General features: G+C 49.1%; 1 protein-coding gene across 1 annotated transcript in view; it reads left to right on the top strand.

Moving 5' to 3' along the window:
- Positions 1-10307: 10307 nt before the first annotated feature.
- Positions 10308-21007, top strand: part of CPAMD8 (C3 and PZP like alpha-2-macroglobulin domain containing 8) — a gene marked incomplete at its 3' end in the record, with an annotated part of 43556 nt that continues 32856 nt past the window's right edge. The window contains exons 1-7 of the mRNA XM_053372887.1: positions 10308-10709; positions 14831-14982; positions 15186-15208; positions 16180-16345; positions 18255-18307; positions 18960-18977; positions 19514-19568. Of these exons, the coding sequence (XP_053228862.1) occupies positions 10609-10709; positions 14831-14982; positions 15186-15208; positions 16180-16345; positions 18255-18307; positions 18960-18977; positions 19514-19568 (568 nt within the window). The remainder of the gene's footprint in view (positions 10710-14830; positions 14983-15185; positions 15209-16179; positions 16346-18254; positions 18308-18959; positions 18978-19513; positions 19569-21007) is intronic.

Genomic DNA, 21007 nt, shown 5'->3' with positions numbered 1-21007 from the left:
CTGTCCGTTACAATTGCTTTTCAAACAGTTCATATATTTACTCCAATCTTCTGAGAATCTCTGGTCCGGCAGATTTCGAATCCTTCCTGTTAATTTATCTAATTCTGCATAGTCCATCAATTTCTTTCGTCGGTAATTCTTCTTGTTTCCATTTTTGTGCCAAGGACTCTTGAGTACCATATATTTCAGTCACCCTTTTCCCTCCCACTGCCACAACTGTTCAGGGAGGCAGGAGAGGATATATTCTTTATTCATATCCTTCCTAACTTGTGCTAGCAAGTTTCTTTAGGTAGCAGAGTTCACATTCCCCTTCCATACATGCGCAGCAGATAACTGGTTGCAGGCTCGTGTGAGCCGCTCACTACACACAATTAAATCTGGCTTGTGCAGATTGGGAAATAAGGGTTCTAGAAGCTGGACCCAGGAATCCCTTGCAGACGGCCGCAGTGCCTGGAGACGGGCGGTCAAGTCGTGTATCCACAGCAGAGACCAGAGGAGAAATGACCGCTGGGAGGAGAAACGGCCTGGGGTATCTGCAGCAGAACATCCAGGCACATTCGGTGGGTCTCTGACAGGGAGACGGGTCCCAGCCATTTAGAGATGCCGACGGCAAAGATGGAGCCTTCTGCATGCCAAGCAGGGGTCCCCATGGCCCTTGCCCGTCCAAGGCGGTGGCATTGACGCGCTGCGACTCACTCCAGCATGCAGTTCTTGGGCCCTGGCCAGCGCATCTCTTTAGCCGTGGCTCGTGTCGTCCGGAGGAAGAGCCCCGTGACTTTTCCTCAGGGTCCGGCAACTGGGGGGGGGGGAGAGGGAACACACCCCTGCCTCGGGGATCAAAAGGCGCCTTTGCAAAGACTCCCGTCTTCTTCTCCCCAGGTTTCAGCGCAGAGCAGAGACGGTTTAATTAAAGGCGATTAAACACGCTTACCCGGTCCAGAGAGAAATGGAAACACTTAATTAGCAGCGGGGAAGAGGTGGGGGCCGGCCGGCAGGAAGGCTGACCCCGGACCCTGGAGGAAAGGAGGTAGACGGCGTCTCGTCACACCTGATTTGTACGGTTTGCAGCCTGCACAAATCCGACAAGTTGCGATGTCGCTCGGAGTTCGGCTGAGCTCCGCATGGATCCTAATGAGGCACAAAATCTCGCTCTCGGCTGGGTTTTTGTAGAACAGAACTGCAGAGGTGGAGGGGACCCCAAGGGACATCTAGTCCCACCCCCTGAAACGCGGGGGTCTTTCGCCCGATGTGAGACTCAAACCCACAACCCTAAGAGCCTTGTGCACGACTGGCTGAGCTATCCCTGGTTGGTCTGTCCGGCTTACAGGAGATTTCCGGCAAACCTTTTGTAACTTCTAGGACTTGCTACTGGGCCCCCTGGGTGGCCTGTTTATTACTGAGTATTTATCTTGATATGCTTGCACGACATTTACGCAGAGGTTAGACTATCATAGAATTTTAGAGTTGGAAGTACGGAATAGGACATCCCCATTTTCATGGGAAAAACGTTGTAGGGGATGGAATAGGACTTTGACGGGACCCAGGGCTGGATTTAGGTTTGATGCGGCCCTCAGCTCCTGAAGGTCATGGGGCCCTTTCTATGTCCAGCTGTCCTTTGTCCACAACAAATTGTCACTGTTTTTTTGTGTTGAATATATGCTATATGGTAATTTATGGACCTAATAGGTATCTCAAGGCATTTGCACATCGCAAAAGATCATAGAATCCTAGAGTTGGAAGAGACCACAAGGGCCATCGAGTCCAACCCCCTGCCAAGCAGGAAACACCATCAGAGCACTCCTGACATATGGTTGTCAAGCCTCTGCTTAAAGACCTCCAAAGAAGGAGACTCCACCACACTCCTTGGCAGCAAATTCCACTGTCGAACAGCTCTTACTGTCAGGAAGTTCTTCCTAATGTTTAGGTGGAATCTTCTTTCTTGTAGTTTGGATCCATTGCTCCATGTCCGCTTCTCTGGAGCAGCAGAAAACAACCTTTCTCCCTCCTCTATGTGACATCCTTTTATATATTTGAACATGGCTATCATATCACCCCTTAACCTCCTCTTCTCCAGGCTAAACATGCCCAGCTCCCTTAGCCGTTCCTCATAAGGCATCATTTCCAGGCCTTTGACCATTTTGGTTGCCCTCCTCTGGACACGTTCCAGTTTGTCAGTGTCCTTCTTGAACTGTGGTGCTCAGAACTGGACACAGTACTCCAAGTGAGGTCTGACCAGAGCAGAATACAGTGGCACTATTACTTCCCTTGATCTAGATGCTATACTATTGATGCAGCCCAGAATTGCATTGGCTTTTTTAGCTGCCGCATCACACTGTTGGCTCATGTCAAGTTTGTGGTCAACCAAGACTCCTAGATCCTTTTCACATGTACTGCTCTCAAGCCAGGTGTCACCCATCTTGTATTTGTGCCTCTCATTTTTTTTGCCCAAGTGCAATACTTTACATTTCTCCCTGTTAAAATTCATCTTGTTTGTTTTGGCCCAGTTCTCTAATCTGTCAAGGTCGTTTTGAAGTGTGATCCTGTCCTCTGGGGTGTTAGCCACCCCTCCCAGTTTGGTGTCATCTGAAAATTTGATCAGGATGCCCTTGAGTCCATCATCCAAGTTGTTGATAAAGATGTTGAATAAGACCGGGCCCAAGACAGAACCCTGTGGCACCCCACTAGTCACTCTCCTCCAGGATGAAGAGGAACCATTGATGAGCACCCTCTGGGTTCGGTCAGTCAGCCAGTTACAAATCCACTGAGTGGTAGCATAGTCAAGACCGCATTTTACCAGCTTCTTTACAAGAATCTCATGGGGCACCTTGTTGAATGCCTTGCTGAAATCAAGGTAGGCTATATCCACTGCGTTCCCTTCATCTACCAGGCTTGTAATTCTGTCAAAAAACGAGATCAGGTTAGTCTGACATGACTTATTTTTCAGAAATCCATGCTGACTATTGGTGATCACAGCATTCCTTTCTAGGTGCTCACAGACTGTTTGCTTAATGATCTGCTCCAGAATCTTCCCTGGTATTGATGTCAGACTGACTGGGCGGTAATTATTTGGGTCCTCTCTTTTCCCCTTTTTGAAAATAGGGACAACATTTGCCCTCCTCCAGTCTGCCGGGACTTCGCCTGTTCTCCAGGAATTCTCAAAGATGACTGCCAGTGGTTCTGAGATCACATCTGCCAGTTCTTTTAATACTCTTGGATGCAGTTGATCTGGCCCTGGAGACTTGAATACATCTAGACTAGCCAAGTATTCTTGTACTATCTCCTTAGTTATTCTGGGCTGTGTTTCCTCTGCTGAATCATTTGCTCCAAATTCTTCAGGTCGGGCATTGTTTTCTTTATCGGAGAAGACTGAGGCAAAGAAGGCATTGAGGAGTTCAGCCCTTTCTGTGTCCCCTGTTTGCATTTCACCATCTTCTCCTCTGAGTGACCCCACTGTTTCTTTGTTCTTCCTTTTGCTACGAACATACCCATAAAAGCCTTTTTTGTTGCTTTTAACCTCTCTAGCAAGCCTGAGTTCATTCTGTGCTTTAGCTTTTCTGACTTTGTGTCTACACATGCTGGCTATTTGTTTGAATTCATCTTTGGTGGTTTCCCCCCTTTTCCATTTTTTGTACACATCCTTTCTTAATCTTAACTCAGTTAAAAGTTCTTTAGATAGCCACCCTGGCTTCTTTAGGCACCTTCCATGTTTCCGTCTCATTGGTATTGCCTGAAGTTGTGCTTTTACTATCTCCCTCTTAACAAACTCCCAGCCATCATGAACTCCCTTTCCTTTTAGTATTATTGTCCATGGGATCTCTCCCAGCACTTCCCTAAGTTTTATGAAGTCGGCTTTCTTAAAGTCAAGAAATGGAGTCCTAGTATGCTTGGCTGCTCCTTTCCGCTGTATAGTAAACTTCAGAAGAGCATGATCACTCGCGCCTAATGATCCTTCCACTTCTACCCCACTAACCAGGTCATCAACATTGGTTAGGACCAGATCTAAAATGGCTGTTCCTCTTGTTGCTTCTCCCACTTTCTGGACAACGAAGTTGTCTGCAAGGCCAGTGAGGAATCTGTTTGACCTTATGCTCTTGGCTGAGTTTGACATCCAACAAATATCTGGGTAATTGAAGTCCCCCATTACTACTATCTCCCTTCCTTTTGCATGCTTGGCCATCTGTTCCAGGAAGGCATCATCTATGTCCTCCGTTTGGCTTGGGGATCTATAGTAAACTCCCACAATGAGGTCACTGTTATTCTTCTCTCCCTTAATTTTGACCCAAATGCTCTCACTTTGGCTTTGAGGTTCTAAATCTTGGATCTCTTCACAGGTATACACATCCCTGACATATAACGCCACTCCTCCTCCTTTCTTGTCTGGTCTGTTTCTCTGAAATAGATTGTATCCCTCCATTATTACATTCCAATCGTGGGACTTATCCCACCAGGTTTCAGTGATGCCTATTATGTCATATTTAGTTTGCTGTACCAAGAGCTCAAGCTCATCTTGTTTATTTCCCATGCTTTGCGCATTAGTGTACAGACATTGAAGTCCATTAATCATTCCCTCGTGTCTCCTATTTAAGGATTTTTTCCTCCCACCACAAGGTCTGCGTGCTGTTTGCTCCATTCGGTCTATGACATTTGGATGATCATCTTCATCAATTGATAGACTCCTACCTTCAGGAGCACTGTCTCCCTCCCCCACATTAGTCAGTTTAAAGCCCTCCTGATGAGGTTTCTGAGATTTTTTGCAAAAACATTCCTCCCAACCGTTGTGAGGTGCAGCCCATCGCTTGCCAGAAGTCCATCTTCAAGAAACTGCATTCCGTGATCTAAGAATCCAAACCGTTCCTGTTTACACCATTTGCGAAGCCAGTTGTTCACTTCCACTATTTTTCCCTCTCTCCCTGGGCCACGTCGTTCAACTGGGAGGACAGATGAGATGACAATTTGTGCGTTTAATTGCTTCAATTTCCTGCCCAGAGCCTCGTAATCTCTTTTGATCTTCTGGAGGCTATTGCTTGCAGTGTCATTGGTTCCCACATGAACCAAGAGGAAGGGGTATTTGTCATATTTTATCAAAATAGATGTATTTTATCAAAGTGATTGTTGAACTGAAAAACAATTAATAGTGAAATACAGTTAAGAAGAGGAACGTGGGTGGCGCTGTGGGTTAAACCACAGAGCCTAGGACTTGCCGATCAGAAGGCCGGCGGTTCGAATCCCCGCAATGACAGGGTGAGCTCCTGTTGCTCGGTCCCTGCTCCTGCCAACCTAGCTTCCGGGTCATGTGGCCAGCAGGACTAAGCCGCTTCTGGCGAACCAGAGCAGTGCATGGAAACGCCGTTTACCTTCCCGCCAGAGTGGTACCTATTTATCTACTTGCACTGGCGTGCTTCCGAACTGCTAGGTGGGCAGGAGCAGGGACTGAGCAACGGGAGCTCACCCCGTCATTGCAGGGATTCGAACCGCCGACCTTCTGATCGGCAAGTCCTAGGCTCTGTGGTTTAGACCACAGCGCCACCCGCATTGTGGTTTTGTTCTATTTCTTATCTTATATTTTGGAAATGTACATCCAGGTTTTATTTCCCCTTTAAACTTTTTGGGGGGCCCCAAGCTATAGCTTGTTTAGCTTATACGTAAATCTGGCACTGATGGGACCCCCCCAGCCTCTGGGGGCCCAGATCCAGCGGGGAGCTTTCGACATCCTTCCTTCCGGACTTTCCCCGGAGGTGGCCCAACTCCCCAAAACTGGCGTGTCTCCGAAAGTTGGTTCTACCCATTTTTCCTTTCCTCTCTCTAAGGATGGCATGACATCCCCCTGAAGAGGAAACAAGATTTGAACAATGGAGGGAACATCGCTTTGAAAGGCCCCCGTAGGTTTGACGGGAGATAACGGGAGACACAAGATAGAAACAAGGCCAGGAATTCCGTGCGTGAATCTGGGCACAGAGGCAGACATAATGCCGGGAAATGTCTTCTGCTGCTTCACTGCGCTAATGCCCGCCGGCCTCTCAGATCTTTGGCCGGCTGGCTCCGGGGGCGCAGCTGGCCGTTTGTTGACCATTCGGAGTGTAGCTTTCCGGATCTCCGGAGGGGGTGGAAGGAAGGCAATTTCATGCCAGGCAGAAGGAAGTAATCCAATCAGTCTCCCAGTGGCCTGGAAAGGCAGAAAAATTCTGCCCGGGTGTGTATGTGCGAAAAAAGGGGGAAAGTTACCAGATTCGGTGAAAAACCGCAAACTGAACAACTCCCTATGCGGTTTGCAAAAACCCATAAATGATAACGTACAGCAATTTTTCTTTTGGAAATTATTTTTATTTGATTTTACAGTTGTTGTTGAGTCATGTCCGCCTCTTCGTGACCCCCTGGACCAGAGCACGCCAGGCCCTCCTGTCTTCCACTGCCTCCCTCATGCTGGTAGCTTCAAGAACACTGTCCCACCATCTCGTCCTCCGTCGTCCCCTTCTCCTTGCGCCCTCCATCTTTCCCAACATCAGGGTCTTTTCCAGGGAGTCTTCTCTTCTCATGAGGTGGCCAAAGTCTTAGAGCCTCAGCTTCAGGATCTGTCCTTCCAGTGAGCACTCAGGGCTGATTTCCTTCAGAATGGAGAGGTTGGATCTTCTTGCAGTCCATGGGACTCTCCAGAGTCTCCTCCAGCACCAGAATTCAAAAGCATCAATTCTTCGGTGATCAGCCTTCTTGATGGTCCAGCTCTCACTTCCATACATCACTACTATAGCTTTTATTATACGGACCTTTGTCTGCAAGGTGATGTCTCTGCTTTTTAAGATGCTGTCTAGGTTTGTCATTGCTTTTCTCCCAAGGAGCAGGCGTCTTTTAATTTCGTGGCTGCTGTCACCATCTGCAGTGATCATGGAGCCCAAGAAAGTAAAATCTCTCACTGCCTCCATTTCTTCCCCTTCTATTTGCCAGGAGGTGATGGGCCCAGTGGCCATGATCTTCGTTTTTTTGATGTTGAGCTTCAAACCATATTTTGCGCTCTCCTCTTTCACCCTCATTAAAAGGTTCTTTAATTCCTCCTCACTTTCTGCCATCAAGGTTGTGTCATCTGCATATCTGAGGTTGTTGATATTTCTTCCGGCAATCTTAATTCTGGCTTGGGATTCATCCAGCCCAGCCTTTCGCAGGATGAATTCTGCATATAAGTTAAATAAGCAGGGAGACAATATACAGCCTTGTCATACTCCTTTCCCAATTTTGAACCAATCAGTTGTTCCATATCCAGTTCTAACTGTAGCTTCTTGTCCCACATAGAGATTTCTCAGGAGACAGATGAGGTGATCAGGCACTCCCATTTCTTTAAGAACTTGCCATAGTTTGCTGTGGTCGACACAGTCAAAGGCTTTTGCATAGTCAATGAAGCAGAAGTAGATGTCTTTCTGGAACTCTATAGCTTTCCGATTAGTTCTACTTTTAGTTTAGTGGTTTTTTTAATTTACTTGATTTATTTCCTTGCCCCCCACCCTTGACAGAGCCCCTCCACCTGCTACAGCAGGGTGGGGCCTGAATTGGGTCGAGGGGGACCCGAGAGAGGGCGTCAGGCGGAAAGAAGGTTTGATTTGGCTGAGGGCCTGGCGAAGGCTTCCCCCGGCCCCCGCTTTGCTGACTCGGCTTCTCCGTGAGCTGGCCGGCCTGTCATCACGTTTTGGAGGGCCTCGCTTGCGGCAGCTGGGCTACTCCGAGCACCATTCGCACCTGCAGCTGTGAGCTCATGCACCGGCAACACCCAGGGCCTGCTCCGCCCAGGTGCCAGTGTGACTGCATACACTTTAACGTTTCTCCTGTGAAAATAGGGATGTCCTATTCCGTCCCCTCCAACGTTTCTCCCCTGAAAATAGGGACGTCCTATTCCATCCCCTCCAACGTTTCTCCCCTGAAAACAGGGACGTCCTACGTGAAAGTGGGACGTTCCAGTATCAAGTCAGGAACTGGGACGTCTTCTGTAAAACCAGGTCTGTCCCTGGGAAATAGGGGCACTTGGAGAATATTTTAGGGAGCAGGCTAGCAGGCTGGGCCCATGACTTACATCAGAGGAGCCTACACAACACAAAGCACTGTTGCTGGATATAGGTTTTATCTTATTTATTTTTTATCTTATATTTTGGAAAAGTACATCCGGGTTTTTTCCCCTTTCATTTTTCGGGGGCCCACTAACAGAGTGGGGCCCAAAGCTATAGCTTGTTTAGCTTATACGTAAATCTGGCACTGGTCTGAGGAGAGTCCGGAGGCCGCACTGATAATCTGGAGGGCCACATTCGGCCCCCAATATCCTTCGGCCTGGGCATGGGCCCCCACAGTTGACATTATCATGAGTTTATGCCCTGAGAAAGAGGCATATCGGAGACCCCCCTCCCCATAACACTTTACGCACAATGGCTAATTCCCCCCCGTGCCCCCCCTTAAGAAATCCACAGTTCGTGCCAAATCTGGAAAATGTTGCAGAAAGGGATTTATATTTCGCCCTTTGAACAAAGCCTGGCTCCAATTTTTTCCAAGCGTTTTGCTAATATCGAAACCCTTGAGAGAGGGGGGTGGGGGAACCGAGAGGCAGGGTGGAGCCCCCCCCCAAATCCTGACTGCATGAGGCAAGCGTCCTTCCCCCCCCCCATCAGGGTCTCCCCACGCCCAATTCCAGCTTTGAGGAGTTCCCATTTCCACGTAAATTGGGGGAGGAAGCCAGCCAAGACTGGGGGGGTGTCCTTTGGGGAGCCCCCTCCTGGGCCTGAGCTAATGGTTGGTATTCCTAGTTATAAAAGGCGTGTATTTATGACCCCCTAATTCCTTGACCCACCCAGCAAGGAGGAGGGGAAGGGGTCCAAGATATCCCTTGCTGGGACGCATCCTGGCAACAGGCCTGGAGCCGGCAGAGGTTCTCCACGCCGGCTTTCATCAACTCCCAGCCAAAGCTCGCCTCTTCCTCTGGCGGTTCCCAAGAAGAGCACCGCAGGACTCGAACCCGCAGCGACTCTCTCCTCTCTGGGTGTTCAGGAGCAGGGCTCCATCCCTGACTGGCAGGGAGGGAGAACATAGTTTGTAGCCAACGAGGGCCATGGATTTGCCGGATCCTCTTTCGGAGACAGCCGGGTCAGTGGACATCCTGAGGGAGAGAGTTACACAGGTTAACGCAACGCTGCGCGAAGCGTAGAATCGCAAAATTGTAGAAATGGAAGGGCTGTCCAAAATAATATTCAAGGAGGGGGCTAGGCTTCCCCAGTATTCCACCACCTTCTCGTAGCTTCGTTGGGCCCCAAAGTTGGGTGGAACCCGGCAGCTATGACCCCCCAGCGGTCATCTAGTCCAACCCCGTGCAATGCAGGAATCTCAGCTAAAGCGTCCATGACAGATGGCCATCTGACCTCTGCTCAAAAACCTCCAAGGAGAGGCCACCACCTTCCATCCCAAACAGCGCTGACCGTCAGAAAGTTCTTCCTGATGTTGAGTTGGGATCTCCTTCCTCGGAACTGGGATCCACGGGTTCGAGTCCCGCCCTCCAGGAGAAAACAAGCTTGTTCCCTCTTCCACGTGACACTGCCCTTGAGATATCGGAAGATGGCTCTCCTATCTCCCCTCAGTCTCCTCTTTTCCAGGCTAAACATCCCCAGCTCCTTCAACTGTTCCTCATCAGGCTTGGCTTCCAGAAACTAAGGACTAGAAACCTGCGTTGTTTTCGCAAAGCTTTAGCTAAGCGGTGGAACAGGAGCGTCTTCCATGCGATATATATCAGGCCATTGGTTTTAATCTGGTATATATGGATACATCAATGTAAATATTGATGAGTGTCCATAAAAATAGCCATATTTCTTTTAATCTGGTATGTACCTATCCTCATTAATGTCGATAACTACAGTGGTACCTTGGTTCCGGAAGTCCGTTCCAAAACCAAAGCGTTCCAAAACCAAGGGGCACTGCTTTCCCATAGAAAGTCACGCAAAACGGATTAATCAGTTCCAGACTTTTCAAAACAACCCCTAAAACAGCAACTTAACGTGGATTTTACTATCTAGCGAGACCATCGATCCATCAAATGAAAGCGAGAAACAATGTGCCGTATTATAAAATAAATAAAACATTTCTGTATCAATAACAACAGGCAACGAAAAGATGCTTCGAGCTGGGTACCAGCTTCCCACTACGAACTTTTGGGAAGCGTCGATAAGAAGAGATCTTGCAAAAAAACGTGTTTCCAAAAGTTGGAGCGGCGCTGCTTCGGAGAATCACGATTTTTACGCGCGGCGCTTTTGCGCGCGGAAGGAAAGAAGGAAGGAAGGAAGGAAGGAAGGAAAGAATCTCCTGGGAGAGAAGGGGAAGACGAAGGAGACCCCCGACCCTGCCGAGCGGGGACCCCCGGGGGTCCGTCGCGCCCCTCCCCGCGGCGTGGGTCCTGCGGGGCGCGCGCCTCCCCGGAACAAAGGGAGCGCGCGTGGGAGGCGGAGCGCGGAGGCGGAGGCATCGGCGGGCCGCCCCGGGCCGAGGCGGGGCTGGAGGCGGCCGGGCAGCGGCGGAGGCGCAGGGCCGGGGCAGAGGCGCTGCTGGCCGGCTCGGGCGTCGGCGGCCTCCCGAGGGAACAAAGGGCGCCCGGCCATGCCTCCTCCGGCCCGCCGCCCGGGACGCGCGCCCTGGACGCTGCTGCTGCTCCCGCTCTGCAGCCTCTGCGGGATCTGCACCCCGAGCCCGGACAGGAGGTGAGGGAAGCGGCGACCGAGAGACCGAGGGGGTCCCCCAGGCGCCCCGGCCCCGGGCTCCGGAGAGCGCGCAGAGAGAGAGCTGCTCGCTCGCCTCCGGGAAGAAGGAAGGAGGCGAGCGCTCCCGAGCGCGTGCAGAGAGCCGAGGGGCGCTTGAGCATGTGCAGAGTGACCTCTCGCTCGCCTCCGGGAAGCCTGCTCTGCAAGAAGCAAGGAGAGCGCTCCCGAGCGCGTGCAGAGTGCACAGGAGTTCCTGAGCTTGTGCAGAGTGCACAAGGGCTCTTGAACATGTGCAGAGTGACCTCTCGCTCGCCTCCGGGAACCCTGGAGCAGGCAGAGGGGGAAGAGCCAAGGGGAGTGTTCCAGAGCATGTGCAGAAAGCCCAGGGGTGCCTGAGTGCGTGCAGAGAGACCTCTCACTCGCCTCCAGGAAGCCCTCGCTGCAAGAAGCAAGGAGAGCGCTCCTGAGCTTGTGCAGAGTGCACAAGGGCTCTGGGGCATGTGCAGAGAGCCTTCTTCCTCGCCTCTGGTAGGCTGCGGAGAGGAACGAGCCTGAGCATGTGCAGAGAGCCCTCTTCCTCGTCTCCAAAACCCAACTGGGCCGATTGTGGTTGTCAGCCGAGAGGAGCATCTTCCTGCCTCAGGTGCTGGGTGGAATTTGGCCGCATCCTGCCGACCCACGCAAAGGATGGGGGTCCAGGAAATGCACCCCCAGGCCAAACTGCACCCTGGCCAGCCCCTAACATCCATGCACAACATTGCACCGTTTTTTGGGGTGCCGTATAATTTTGACTGCCGCTTTACTTCCCCAATACCCTTCCTTTGCCCTAACGGGGTGTGGGAAAGGTCAGGGACCCCCCCCCCAATTTCCGAACTGGTCCGTTAGGACGGAACAGCTCTCCTCTCGCCCCCAGTCTGACGGCCGGTTTCTGGGCCTCCCCAGCAGGGAGTTTCTGAGCTGCTGTTTTCGCACTCGGGTCCCTGCTGCCGGGCTTCCCATTGAGGCAACCGTTACAGGAGCTCCCTTTGGCCTCATCCTAAATGGATTCCTAAATGGAGCCTCCATGGAGAGAGCCAGTCTATCTCAGCGGAGAGGAAGGCTTAATTCTCAGGGCTAGTTCTGACGCGTGGCTTGAAAAAGGCCAATTCACGGTGGACAAGGCTGCCCATGGCTATTACGCTCCGGTGTCCCAGAATCGTAGATTTGGAAAGGGACCCCCAGGGGTCATCCAGCCCAACCCCCTCCACAGGCTCAAGCATCCATGATTGATGGCCTTCCAACCTCTGCTTTGGCGTCCACCACTTCCCATCCCACATCTCTTGACCGTCAGGAAGTTCTTCCTGATATTGAGTCGGAATCGCCTTGCTTGTCACTTGGAGCCGTGGGTTCAAGTCCTGCCCTCCGGAGCAGAAGAAAACAAACTCACTCTTCCACGTGAGATATCGGAAGATGGCTCTCCCATCTCCTCCCAGCCTTTCCTCTTCCCCCGGCTAAACATCCCCAGCTCCTTCGACCGTTCCTCATCAGGTTGCCAGACCCTAGACCATCTCGGTCTCCCTTTCTCCCCACCTTCCAGCTTGTCAACATCCATCTTAAATTGTGCTGCCCAGAACACAGGATTCCAGGTGGGGTCTGTCCAAGGCAGAATACCTTGGCGTTCCTGACTCTCCTTCCTTGAAGGTTTTTAAGCAGAGGCTGGACGGTCCTCTGTCCGCGATGCTTTAGCTGAGATGCCTGCATTGCAGGGGGTTGGACTGGATAACCGCTGGGGCCCCCCTTCCAACTCTAAAATTCCACGATAGTCTAACCTCTGCATAAACGTCACAAAAGGAAAGCAAGACAAATACTCTGTAATACTCAAAATAGTCCGGCATGAAAAGCCCCAAACACGGTTCCATGGGTGATTCTGAGTCAACTCCCTGGGACAGTTTATTGTTGTACATTGTTTCTAAATTTAGTGTTGTATGTTGTTTTATTTGTCTGTTTTAACCATATTTGCACAGCAGTTTTTAACGTTGTAAGTGTCCTCTCTTTAAGAGGTTTTTAGCTCTTATCTGTTTTAATTATTAGTTTTTTATCCATCCATTATCTGTGTTGTATTTTATTCGGATGTTTTATGCCTGTTTCCTTGTCCTCATTTGCCCTAGCAATTATCAGTCAAAAATCCCAACTGCTATTTCATCTATATGTTTTTCTTAATCCTGGTCTGTGACCGTAATAAAGTTCATTCATACTCTGTAATAAACCGGCAAGTCCTAAAGTTACAAAACTGGAAATCTCCCGTAAGCTGGACAAAACCAGCCAGGGATAGCTCAGCCGGTCGAGCACGAGGCTCTTAGGGTTGTGGGTTCGAGTTTCACGTCGGGCAAAAGACCCTGACGTTGCAAATATTTCCTCGGTTTTTTGCCTTCTCGCTGCCCCACTAGATGGGTTGAGGTTTTGCAGACTTGAGCTTCTCATTGCTGCTTTCTTGATCTGGGCCGGTCCTGAGCGCTGCCTGTCGCCCGGGAGATCTCTTGCAATGAGATCTCCATGGCGATGGATCCCGCTGAGGGGGACGGAGTGTGCAATGTTTGGAATTTGGAGGGGAGGAGGGAAAAAGGCAGCCTTTGCTCCTCCCGGGGCGCCTGTTAACCTCCGGCAAAAGAGACCCGGCTGGCGAAGCTGAATTATGCTTCCAAAAGAGCATGACGCGAAGAGCTGCCTTGCACGAAGAAGGCCCATTGGGGATGGGATGGGCTGAGCAGCGGGGAGAGGGGCTGCGGAGGAGAATCACGACGGTGTCCGGAGAATTTGAATCGCATGTGTGCGCCGTACAATGGACCAAAAGATGCAGCACAAAAGGGGAAGGCAGCGAGGCGGGAGGAGGAAAGATGAGCGCTCGGGCAAAGGGGGAATAGTTAACTTTGGGGGGCCTCCCCTGGGCTGGCAGGCTTTGTTCCGTTTCCATTCATTCTGCCCCACTGATGACACAAATGCAATAAGGGTTAAGGCGGGACCACCGTCTACATGCCATTCCGCTTTTTTAAGTTGTTCTGTCCTGGAGGGGCTGGGAAGAGGGAACAGGGCTTTGTGAGCGGGGAGAATCAGTGGCAGAGAGGGTTCAGAATCAGAGGCAGGAGCGGACGCAGGAGAGGAGGGAAGCCAAGAGGCAGAGAGCAGTTTCTTCCCTTCCCTTCCCTACTGGTCTTCCAGGGCCAAGAGCGGCATGAAAAGGCCGGAGGAGAGGTGGGCTTGCTGGCAGGCGCAGTCTCCGATTGCTTGGGGAAACCACCGGAGAGAAGTGGAGGCAAGGAACTTCAGTCTGGGCTGGTGATTTTCTAGTGAAAACCCTAAACAGCCTCCGCCCAGTAGACCTGAAGGAGCGTCTCCACTCCGGACACCGGGGTCCATCTCCCGAGGGCCTTCTGACAGTTCCCTCCCTGTGAGAAGCGAGGTTACAGGGAAGCAGGCAGAGGGCCTTCTCGGTGGTGGCGCCCTCCTGTCAGATGTCAAGGAAATAAACAACTGACTTTTAAAAGACATCTGAAGGCAGCTCTGTTTAGGAAACCTTTTGATGTTTGATGCTTTATTGTGTTTTTAATATTCTGCTGGGAGCCACCCAAAGTGGCTGGGGAAACCCAGCCAGATGGGCAAGGTAAAGGTAAAGGGACCCCTGACCATCAGGTCCAGTTGTGGCTGACTCTGGGGTTGCGGCGCTCATCTCGCTTTACTGGCCGAGGGAGCCGGCGTTCAGCTTCCGGGTCATGTGGCCAGCAGGACTAAGCCGCTTCTGGCGAACCAGAGCAGTGCACGGAAACGCCGTTTACCTTCCGGCCGGAGCGGTACCTATTTATCTACTTGCACTTTGACGTGCTTTCGAACAGCTAGGTTGGCAGGAGCAGGGAGGGAGCAATGGGAGCTCACCCCATCATTGTGGGGATTCGAACCGCCGACCTTCCGATTGGCAAGTCCTAGGCTCTGTGGTTTGACCCACAGCGCCACCCGCGTCCCTATTATTATTATTATTATATGAGGATGGAACACGGAGCCTTCTGCGTGCCAAGCAGCTGTTCTGCCGCAGAGCCTTTCTTCCAGAGCTGCCCCTTCTCCCTTCCTTCCTCTCTCCCTCTTTCTCCCAGGGGCTACTTGGTGGCTGTGCCCTCGGTCTTCCGGGCAGGAGTGGTGGAAACCATCAGCGTGGTCATCTTCAACCCGGCCAAGGAGACGACGGTTCAGATCCAGCTGACGGTCAAAGGAGAGACGGTGGCGCGAGGGCACGGAACGGTTTTGGGTAGGCCCCCGTTTACCTACGTGCAAAGGGCGCCCGGCCACATCTGGGTGGCAGCCACACAGGGGTGGCATTGCCAGGGGAAGGGGCTAGAGGCCGGTGTGTCTGTGTGTGTTGAATATCGTAGTTAAATCTGGCATGTTTGCACGATATGGTTCGGCTTTCTGAATCTTGCATTTTCTCTCTTTCTTTCCGGCTTTTTTTAGGCAAAGGAACCATCAAGCTCAAGGTGAGTACAAACCGGGGTGGATTAAAAAATAAACGATTTTTTAAAGAATAAAAAATCGGGTTTTAAAAAAAATTAAATCGCTTTTTTAAAAAAAAATAAACAATTCTTTAAAAAATAAAAAATCGGGTTTTAAAAAAATTTAAATTGGATTTTAAAAAACATATAAATTAAACTGGATTTTTAAAAATAAAATGCTTTCGGAGGAAATGCTTTTCTAAAGATTTTCTGTTTGAGTTAAATTGTAGCCCAAAGGCTGTTCATCAGGAAATGATTTGTTTTAAGTTTCTTATGTGTGCTAAAACTCAGCCTAAGTTTTTTTTAATTAACTGCAACAGTTAACAAACATGGCTACATATGCTATAATGTTATTTTTTCAGTTAAATAGTTACTAAGGAAATGATTGTTTTTCTCCTTCCAACAAAGTACAGCAGAAAAGCTGTCCAGAAATAAACAGTTAACTCTGGAAACCTCACCATAGTTTCATAATTGTCTGTCTATGTGTTTCTAAGAGTAGAACCAAATCTGTAATTTTTGATATAACTGCAAAAACTACTTATTATTCCAAAAACGAAGCCTTCATCCGGCTGTCAATATTAAGATTATACCAGCAAGAATAATGAGCCTTTCTGTAAAAAAAAAAAAGAGATTTAAATCAAGTCTTACTGACTAGTGATTTAAATCGATTTGATTTTGATCAAATCCACCCTGATGCAAACTGGAGGACAGAAAGAGCTCTTATAACCCCTGCCTTCTTTGCTCCTGTTTTAAAGCCATTCCAGTGGCAGCAGGTTCCGCAGGCTAACCACGCACTTACTTTCCCCCCGGCGTTACACCAGGGAGGGAGAAAGCACATCTGATTTTATAAACTCCTGGCCTTCTCTCTGTCCTGGGCGCCCCAGCTGAGATCCACGATTCTAAGCTTCGTCGGCGCCGGGCGCAGCGCTTTAACTCCCTTTTGCCTTCCCGACCAGGTGCCCCCGGGGCTACGGGGCCAGGCTCACCTCAAGGTTTGGGGCAACCGTCACTTGGCGGAAGAGGGCTACATTTTCCACAACCACACCACGGTCACCATCGACAGCAAAGGCGCCTCCGTCTTCATCCAGACTGACAAACCTGTCTACAAGCCGAAACAGAAAGGTGGGCGCTTATTCTTCAATGTGGGAATGTTCCGGGTGGCAGGAGAGGATATATTGTTTATTGATATTGTCGTAAATAAAAAATTGCCCTTTTCCCTTATGGGGTATCCAAGAGCCCATATAGAGTCCTTACGTAGGTTCCCTATTGGTAGGAGAAAATCACAGAGGCCAAGCAGAGAATATTGAGAATCAAAGCAGCTAGTAAGCCTTATCTTTATTGATCTGTTGCAACAGGGTCCTCACTCCCCACACGCAGGAGGGAGGAGGAACCCAGAACCAAGGTGTGCCTGCCCTTATATAGATATTTTAAATTCCCTGCCCTAGAGCAAGACCACCCCTCCATACATCATACATACATAACAGAAGGGGTGTAACCCAAGACCGCCCCCAGATACATCACACCTTCACACACAAAAAAGCTGTCTAAAATAGAAATTTTGAGTGTCGTTTTTCTCCTGTTGTTGTTTATCTCCTTGTCTGGCAGGTTACTTGATTGGATTGCCTGGGGAGCCTGGCCAGTTTTTTGTAGTGATAAATACTTAGTTCCTGGGCCAGGTCACAGGCTCACACCCTATTCAAAGACAGACATACCCTTAAGACAGGATTTCTGAAGGAAAAGACAATGGGGAGGCTTTTCCAGTTTGACCTTGCAGAGAAAACATTTGGTCAGTTTAGGAATCAAAATGGTTCCAGTTTGGCCTTCCTGTGCTGATCTACGTCTGTGCTCGGTTGGTACACTTATGAACATTACCATATATCTAAGACCATAAAACTCCTATCACAATATCCTTCCTAACTTGCGCTGGCAAGTTCCTTTGCGTAGCAAAGTTAACATTCCCCTTTTACATGCACGGCAGATAGCTGGTCGCAGGCTCGTGTAAGCCGCTCACTATTATACAATTTGGTTTGTCTTCAGATTGAATTGTACATTCCTGGTAAGTTCCCTTCAATCCCTAATAATAATAACAATTTATTATTTGTACCCCGCCCATCGGGCTGGGTTTCCCCAGCCACTCTGGGCGGCTTCCAACAAAGTTTAAAAATACATTAAAATGTCACACATTAAAAACTTCTTAAAAGAATAAAGACGCCACAATCTTATTCCAAGTCAATGAAAGAAGTTGACTCACATCAGTTCACAGTTGGATTCCTGGAGGCAGACTTGGTTACAAAGATGTACATGTGGATCTGCCCCATATGAGGGGATAATCCCAGTGATTCTGCTGGGAGAGCAGTCCTAGCTAAAAGGTGGTCAGATGAAGAAGGAAGTCACAGAGAGAGAGGTGTGCTGTGTGACTCATCCTTTTGTTACCTGGACAGGTAAGGTCACGCCCATTTCGATCACATGCAAAAGGAAGGATGCCAGGAGGAACAGGAAGCTTCGACCTGCTGGACCAAACATTCCCTCGCATGTCTTCTCTAGCAAAACAAGGAATGTTGTACTTGACTCCCTCCCATGGATCCTGTCCCACATTTCGCACTCGTGCATCGCGGCCGGTTGAGCTAGATGACCTTGGGCGCCCTCTGCCAGCCCTCCAATTCCACAATTCTGCAATGCTCCTATCCTTGTCTCCCTCTCTCTCTCTTTCTTTTAAAATTCAGTTTTACATTATACAATTAAATTCAAACATGAGCCATCAACATTTAGGATGCCCTGAAGCCTTAGACTTCCCTCCATGGTTTCCATTATGATCAGCCTTTTATCTGCTGCGTCTTATCATTTCTCCGTTTTACTTAACACCATCCTTTTTTCTTTTTCACCCTAATTTTTAATACGTTGCAAGTGTTCCTAAAACCCTGCCAAAGTTTTTAGCTGTTTACAGTGCCGCTTGTCGGTTTTCCCCATTCCTTATTAAATTTTCTCTGATTTCTCTGGTTTCTGATTTCCTCCACTCCTCCTCTGTTTCTAGTGCTGATCAACCTGTTCACCGTCAACCCGGACTTGCGGCCCGTCGATGAGAAGGTGAGGAAGGGGCTGTAATAATATATATTTATCCTGGGCTCATTTCCACTGGGTTCTTCGAAGAGAAGGATCTCGCCAGGCTGGAGGCCTGTGGAACTCCCTGCCACCTGAGGCAACCACCAACTTTTATGGCTTTAAAAAAGGACCTGGCAAGATCACGACAGAGGAGAGGCTCTTCCTATGCTCCCAGGGCAAAAGGGCCGTAGCTTGGTGGCTAGAGCAGCTGCTGGGCATGCGGAAGGTTTTGGCTGGGGGGGTATTTCCCGGCTGGAAATCCTGCAGAGGCGCTGCTGCCAGTCAGTGTAGGCTACCCTGAGTTCAAGGGTACTAAGCGGTGTCCTAAGTTCCTATTTAATTCATCCCTCTTTTTGTTGAAAACCATGAGGACTATAATCTTACTTAATGGCTCTTAATGGTAGGACACCTGCTGGGCATGCAGAAGGCCCCATTTAATTCATCCCTTTTTTAAAAAAAACAGTGAGGACTAGCCTCTTACTTTGTTTTTAATGGCTCTCCGTCCGAACGCCTGGGAAGCTGCTGCCTGTCCGTGCAGGCATTACTAGCTGACCCAAGAACTAAATAAAAGCTTTTTTGGGTTACGTTTCGTGCAGGATTCCAAGCGAGTAACTCGTCCCTCTTTTCCCCCTTCCAGGTTGAAGCCTACATTGTGGTGAGTACCTGCTTGGTTCTCAAACTGAATCTGTTCCGAAAGTCCGTTCCAAAACCAAAGCGTTCCCAAACCAAGGGGCGCTTTTCCATAGAAAGCAATGCAAAACAGATTAATCCATCGCAGACTTTTAAAAACAACCCCTAAAACGGCCATTTAACGTGAATTTTACTCTCTAACGAGACCATTGATCCATAAAATGAAAGCAATAATCAATGCACTGTACTATAAAATAAATAAGACAGTATTGTAGATGATAAAAATAAAAATTAATTTCCCCCCTTACCTGCACACATGACGGTCATTGTTTGGATGGGGGGCTTTTATCCATTTCCGCAATCAAATCAATCAGTCGCTGAACTGGGTTCCACACACTCACAAAAACAAGTGAACCGAAAAAGCCTCAAAAACAAAAAGGCAAAATAAAGAGGAAATACAAAAGCGCCAAATACTGTAGTAGTAGTAGTAATAATAATAATAATAATAATAATAATATCTTAAAGACTAAAATGAAATTGAATGAAATTGTCTCTCTCCAGGATCCTCGTGGGTCTCGGATGATCGAATGGAACAACCTGAAGCCAGTTTGCTGCGGTGAGTCTGGAAGGAGCCGCAATGGGGTGCCCGTCTCCCCAAAAAGGATGGGCAGCCGGAGGTTGGCAGGTTGGGTACCTAAATACCACCAAACATCTTTTCCCTGGAAAAGGCCTGGAAACGATGCCTTATGAGGAACGGCTAAGGGAGCTGGGCATGTTTAGCCTAGAGAAGAGGAGGTTAAGGGGTGATATGATAGCCATGTTCAAATATATAAAAGGATGTCACATAGAGGAGGGAGAAAGGTTGTTTTCTGGGACTTCCGGGTTGGCGCCATTGTTTAATGGCGGATTCCCTCCGAGCTCCGGAGGGAATCGGCTCCGTAGCGTCTGGGTCTGGCCGCTGCGGCGAAGCGGGGACCCTTAAAATCACAGGCGCGGATGCCTGTGAACACAGAGACTCGGCGGGCACCATTTGCGCCCCCCCAATCCGCGCCGGAGCCTTTTTAAAGGCTTCGGAACGGAGGCAGGGTGAGGCGTGGTGCTGAGAGTACTCCCTCGCCTACGGAGTGAAGCCGCAAGCCATAGACAGAGAGCGCCAACTTCTTCCAAGACCGACTGGACTCTAAAATATAAACCCGTGAGTAATACGGAGATTGGAACGTTAAAAAACTTAATTCTGGATTTGGAACGAGCGGGAAGGGGCTAAAAAGGAAGTCACCCCCCCCTCTTTGTAAACAATCTAAAGCAAAGGACTGGGCAACTAAGGTCGAGAGAACCTGTTTTTTAGTGAAAAGATCTTGATTTCACGGTTTTGACACTATAAGGATTTACTGGAGGATAAAAAGAATTTGGGGACTGAAATTTCACCCCCCCCGAGACCCGGGAACGTCCTAAGAGAAAGTCTGTTGATGGAAGATTTTGACAGCTGTCAAGAGAGCTGCGAGTCAGCTAGTTGCCAGCTGGAAAAAGAGAACATTGTTTCTGCTGTTTTTGTTGTTTTATTTGAAAATAACGAGGGCTGATACAAATTAACTGGACTTTTGGTTTTGAGCTGAAAGGAATATTAAGGAACTAAAATCCCCCTAGAGGGGTAATAGGGATACTACATTACAAAAATGGCTGGAGTACGTAAATTTCAAGCAGAACTGGATAGAACACTCGCTCTCTTGGGAAACTTGAAAGATGAATACAATGTTATGTCTACAAAGATATCACTACTACACTGGACAGTGAACAACAGTTTTGAGCCTGATAAGGACTTGAAACAGGAAGCCTACTTAACTGAACAAGTAAATGAAACTGAAAGTGCAGAAATGATGGAGCAAGGTGCTGTCTTTGAAGAAAATGAAGGAGAAGCAGGAGATGTGCAGGAGTTAAAGGAGAGTTACAATATGAGGCCTGACATGATGATAAAAAAGGACAATAAAAATTGGATGTGGAAAGCCTGGTCTGAATGGGAGATTATAAATCTGCGGAAGGTGAAAGCTGGAGCCTTGG

Source organism: Podarcis raffonei, chromosome 18, assembly GCF_027172205.1.
Source record: "Podarcis raffonei isolate rPodRaf1 chromosome 18, rPodRaf1.pri, whole genome shotgun sequence".
Classification (NCBI taxonomy): domain Eukaryota; kingdom Metazoa; phylum Chordata; class Lepidosauria; order Squamata; family Lacertidae; genus Podarcis; species Podarcis raffonei.
Note: the sequence above shows the minus strand (reverse complement) of the source record. Positions and strands in the feature narration are given on the sequence as shown.